This window comes from Silene latifolia, chromosome Y, assembly GCF_048544455.1.
Source record: "Silene latifolia isolate original U9 population chromosome Y, ASM4854445v1, whole genome shotgun sequence".
Classification (NCBI taxonomy): domain Eukaryota; kingdom Viridiplantae; phylum Streptophyta; class Magnoliopsida; order Caryophyllales; family Caryophyllaceae; genus Silene; species Silene latifolia.
In genome coordinates, this window is record NC_133538.1 from 54,408,589 (window position 1) to 54,414,256 (window position 5,668).

General features: G+C 38.3%; 1 protein-coding gene across 1 annotated transcript; it reads left to right on the forward strand.

Moving 5' to 3' along the window:
- Nucleotides 1–695: 695 nt before the first annotated feature.
- Nucleotides 696–1,403, forward strand: LOC141628078 (uncharacterized). Its single transcript, XM_074441265.1, has one exon. The coding sequence runs from the start codon at nucleotides 696–698 to the stop codon at nucleotides 1,401–1,403; it is 708 nt and encodes a 235-aa protein (XP_074297366.1).
- The last annotated feature ends 4,265 nt before the right edge of the window (nucleotides 1,404–5,668 follow it).

Consider the following 5,668-nt stretch of genomic DNA (forward strand, 5'->3'; position numbering starts at 1 on the left):
CCACTACTTTTACTCTAGTCCTAAATGGCAACAACTTTGGATATTTTCAGGGTAAAAGAGGTTTAAGGCAAGGTGATCCTGTTTCACCACTTATTTTCACTATATGTATGGATTACTTGACTAGACTTATAACCTTTGCTACTGCTAGATGGCCTTTCCACTATCACCCTCTATGTTAAGGAATCAAGCTTACTCATCTCATGTTTGCTGGTGATTTGCTAATGTTCTGTAAAGGAGATCCCCCTTCCATCCTTTTGCTTATGAGCGCTTTCACTTCTTTCTTTAATGCCTCAGGATTGCAAATGAATAATACCAAATCAGAGATATTTTTTAATGGGATGACTGAGGATTTGCAGCTGGATATCTTATCAGTCACAGGATTTCAGGAAGGGAAAATGCCTTTTAGGTATTTAGGAGTTCCAATTCAGCCAGGAAAAGTGTCTAAAAAGGACTGCAGTGTGCTTGTTGAGAAAATGGTTGCAAGGATCAGAAGCCTTGGAGCTAAGAAGTTGTCCTATGCTGGCAGGGTGGTACTTATAAATTCAGTTCTCAATACTCTATACAATTACTGGGCTGCAATGTTCCTAATCCCTAAAGCTGCTATTAAAAGAGTGGAAGCCATATGCCGGAATTTTCTGTGAGATAGCACCACTGAGTATCAGAGAGTCCCTCTGGTGGGTTGGGACAAAGTCACAATGCCTAAGACTGAAGGGGGTTTGGGCAATAAAAAAGCTGATGTATGGAACATAGCCTCTGTGGGCAAGCTGGTGAACTGGATATATACTAAGTCTGAAAGGCTTTGGATAAAATGGGTGGATAGCATCTACCTTAAAGGAGCAAGCTGGCATGACTACTCCCCTGCTAATGATTCTACTTGGACCTGGAAAAGTATCTGCAAAGTCAAGGAGAAGCTTAAGGATGGCTTTAATGACAATGGATGGATTTCTCAGCATAAAGGGTACACTATTAGAAGTGCCTATGACTGGTTGATGGGTGTGCACCCTAGGCAGAGCTGGTTAAAAATTATTTGGAGTAACTGGAATATTCCCAAGCACTCATTTATTTCATGGATAGTAATGCAAGGAGGATTAAGAACTAAGGACAAACTCCATGCTTACGGCTGTTGTCAGGATGATTTATGCATTATGTGTGAGGAAAAAGCTGAAACTGATGATCATTTATTCAGTGAATGCATCTTCAGTCGTAAGGTGCAGGAATGTGTTGAAGATTGGACTGGCAGACCCCTCCCTACTGTCACTGAGCTGCTGTCTGCACACAGAAACAGAATGCAGTGGAAAGCTCTTTCTCTAATTCTTACTGCATTCAGATATATAGTTTGGTATCAAAGGAATTCTGCTAGACTCAATTTGTGTGTCATGAAGCCTGAATTGGTTGCAAAATAGTTGAAGGAGACAGTCCATCAAAGAATTCGAAGCCAGTTGAATTCAAGGAAAGGCCAAAATGAGAGACATAAGAGCTACCATAGGATTCATATGAAAGGAATATGTTGTATATTGTTTTTTTGTTTTCATATGTTTATTCCTTGATAAGTTTGTACTTGGAGAAGGTTTTTTGAAATATATATATATATATATATATATATATATATATATATATATATATATATATATATATATACACTCACATTTCACCAAAAAAAAAGTTATTAGATTTACTTCTATTAGGATTACTTTCTCATAAATTATTGGATATACTTAGATTAAGATAATTTTCTCAGAAATTATTAAGAGGAAAAAGCTAGATCTACACTTATTAGTATTTCTAGAAAAGTTTGGCTCTCTAATATCGCTCGAAAAGTTCCTACTTTATTGATTGACTAGATTTGATGCACGTGCGATGCACGAGCCATTCTGTAATATCTTACCATATATGATCCAATAATATTCTTACTACAAGTAAACTTAAATATTTTTAGAAAATTAGTTACTTTTGTTATATGAATTATGACCTTGGCGAGTTGCGACATAACTAATTAACTCAATTCGGTTGACTTTATGAATTGTCTTTAATTATTTAGATTCATCGTTACACTTAAACTTATTCTCTTTGAATCATCCTCACTTCACAAGTCCAACCCTGATTGTAAGTTATCCAAACAAATTACACAGGTTAACCTAAAATTTTGAGTTCAAATTTTATAAGACAGTAAGACGGTTAAAGTTTCAAATGTAGGGCTCTCTTACACTATTGCTCATAGAGTTTTAGTGCAACCCAACTCAATCAAATACATAGGTATAACCAATCGATCTGTAACTTATAAGCCTCGCTTAGTTATAGCTCAACTCTTGCTCATACCTTCTCTCATACTGCGTTAATCTTAGCCTTAAATTATAGGTGACAACTTTTTCTAACGCATATGACGATATTATTAAGACTCAAAATTTTGTAAACATATTGTGAGATTGTTCGTACTTTATTTACATCTATAGCTCAAAGGTGAGAGTGGATTATATAATTGTGTAGGAAATATTTGATAACAGTCGTTAAATACAAATTCCAAAAGGCGCCAACAATATTACGATTAGTAAAATGACAGAACATCAATTAGTTTGAGTAGTTCTACATATTTGAATACAGTTTTTCATATTCAATTTGTGATATAAATTCCCTTTTTAATGTTGCTCGAATCCCAATTCTGGTAGCAATATTAAAAGAAGACCTCAAAGATATCATTTACCATAATGGTAGGTGTTTTTTATTAATAATTTATTGCCGACATCTAAAATCGTTCCAAATATTTGGTTTTCTCATAAAAGTTGAATTCTTGTCACCATCATAAGCAAAGTCTTTACCATAGCATTAGAACCCTGAAGAACATTTACACAGCAATTAACTCTTTACCAGGACGAGCACCACACCCTTATATTGTTTTTCGTTCGCATTATTTAATGAAGCTGTAAGCTGTGGGCTTGGCCATTGCTTTACTCTGTACTTTGCCAAGAACTCTTTCAACATCAGTCCATTTTTTTTCCTCATCTGCATATACTTTATCTGATTTCGCTTCAAGAATTTCCCGACCAGCGATCTCAGCTATGGTAACATTTCCATGAAGCCTACAACCTGAAAGGAAGGAAGCCCATATATCAGTTGATGGTTTCACCTCCATGCTGTAGATTATCGCATATGCTTCATCCAGTTGTCCTGCTCAGCTGAGAAGATCTACGAAACTTGCGTAATGAGCCAGTATAGGCGTAATACTATATTTCTGATGTATTTTATGAAAAATTTCGCGAGCATCCTCAACCAATCTAGCATGGGCGCATGGCTACATGCGGTCAACACAGAAGTGAGAGTACCCTCATCCGGAACAATGCCATTCACTATCATTTGGTGTAAAATCGAAATAGCTTCCTTTCCCTTGCCATGGTTACCAAAGGCTGAAATCATGGTAGTCCAACAAACCAATTTTTTTTTATTTCTTCAAATACAAGCCGTGAATAAGTCAATTCTCCACATCGAGAATACATGCCTGTGAGAGCAGTTGCAGCCATTGTGCTTCTACTACGATTGAACGGATATACGGAACTCCGCTGCCCTAGCTTCCGCTATACTCGGACACCACTGCACCATTGTTTGCACCATGCCTAAGCGCTAAGACCTTTCCGTCATGCCCTCTAAGCATCCCCTATAGGTCGCAAGCAGCCACGCCATGAATAACCGTATTATCGCCTAAGCCGTCATAAGCATCTTGCTCTGCTCCTTTCCTTCGTAATAAAGGAGAGCCTATTGAAGCCAGTCCGCAATGAACCTGATAGTCCCCCAAGGCTCCTCGACATCCCATCGATGACAAATTATAGGAGGCATGTATATATATATATATATATATAAAATAAATAGTGATTGACATAACTATGACTCCTACGACAATTAATTTTGCTATGCAAATAGGATTGTTTATGGTTTATCTGGGATAGAGTTTTAGACGATTTATATTTTTATATCCTTGCATTATTTTATTCTTATTGGTCGAAAGCTTTTAACATAGTTTGGACTCTCCGTAATTGTAATACTACGGTTTTATGAGTCTCGGGGTACTCGATCGAGTGGGACTTACTCTGTTGAGTAAGGGTGTTTTGAGTTACGAAACAGTAGTCTGCCTGTAGGGTACTCGATCGAGTAGCCTTGGCACTCGATCGAGTAAGTGGCACTTGATCGAGTACATTAGTTACTCGATCGAGTAGCAAGGTTGACGGGTAATATTTTGACGGGTTTTGTTAATAACGCGGATTAGTATATATTTTATATCGTCTTCTTCCCTAAACACTTTTCATAAATCTAATTCACTCAAAGGAGGTATAAAACTACGTTGTTCTCTTCATCCGCGTTATTGACAAATCCCGGAGCTTGAGAGGTCGGATTTCATCGTTCTTTGTGTCCTTATGATCCTTGCGGCAAGGGTAAAATCTACATACCAATTTTATATCATTTAATTAACTTTGTTCAAACCCTAATTTGGGGGATTGGGGGTTTTTATGGTTAGTTGTGCTAGTAGTAATTATGTGATCATGTGATAAGAGGAGGATTCGTAGAGGAGAGGTTTTGATACAGCTGTTGAGATCGTCTGCTTGTGTTTGCATTCCAAGTAGGGTTTCCCTACTCAGTATTAGTCACATAATGTGGTTTGGTGTCGATTGTGATTGTTGTTAAAGTATAGTATTGGTACTGTGACGGTTGTTGGATTTTATCATTATTGGTTGTTGTTGATTGTATCTGTCTGTGATCTTCAGGGTGCGTCCCTGGCTGAGTGGAGTCACTTGCAGGAGTGGCTTCACGCCCATGATTTGCCTTCTGTGGAACCCACCACAGAAGGTATGTGCACATTAATGGATTTGGGTTTATCGCTCGATGAAGATGAGCGGGGCTTAGGTGGGAACGGCTGCGGTCCCCCACTGGCGGCGAGGAGTAACTTGTTATGATGGGTACTCTGGCAGGACTACATACTTTAGTGTGTAGTCAGTATTGAGGAGTTGGTAATGGAGTTCGGGATGATGTGACGATTGAGCTGTGTTGATTTCTGTTTTATTGTGATTATGTAATTGTCTGATTAGTACTGACCCCATCTTTGGTTTATCAAACTGTGGTGATCCATTCAGGGATGGTGAGCAGTTGTTGAGCAAGTTTGATATGGTGCTTATGGGTTAGCTGGGATGAGTCATCACTTGCAGTTAGAAGAGTCTTCCGCTGTTGTCAGACATTTTGTTTAGCTAGTAGGCCTTTGGATTTTTGGAGAACATGTATTATATTTTCCTCAGTTTGGTTTTGGATTGTAATCACTTAAACTTTATCACTATTTAAATTATGTTTCGTTATTGTCTTTTGATTATCATTGTCTCGGGAAACCGTGTTGGTGACGTTCTTATACCTGAGTAGTCCTACTAAGGCACTTGGAGTATGGGGGTGTCACAAAGTGGTATCAGAGCGACGATCCTAAAACCTGTAACCAATAAATGTAATGAATATAGGGAGTCAATTAAAATGAACCCGGGGTAAAAGTTGTAGGAGCTAATGCAATGGCTTGGGAGACGTCCTAAAGTCGCAAACTCGCCCTGCAATTTTGAACCGGTCACATGGGGGGTATGTGTCAGGATCGTGTGTGTTGTCTTTTGGTTTGTATGTGTGCATAACGGCATGTGTGGTGAATTGTTGG

Coding starts and splice junctions, on each gene's coding strand:
- LOC141628078 (XM_074441265.1), top strand. CDS start 696: ATGCCTAAGACTGAAGGGGGTTTGGGCAATAAAAAAGCTGATGTATGG.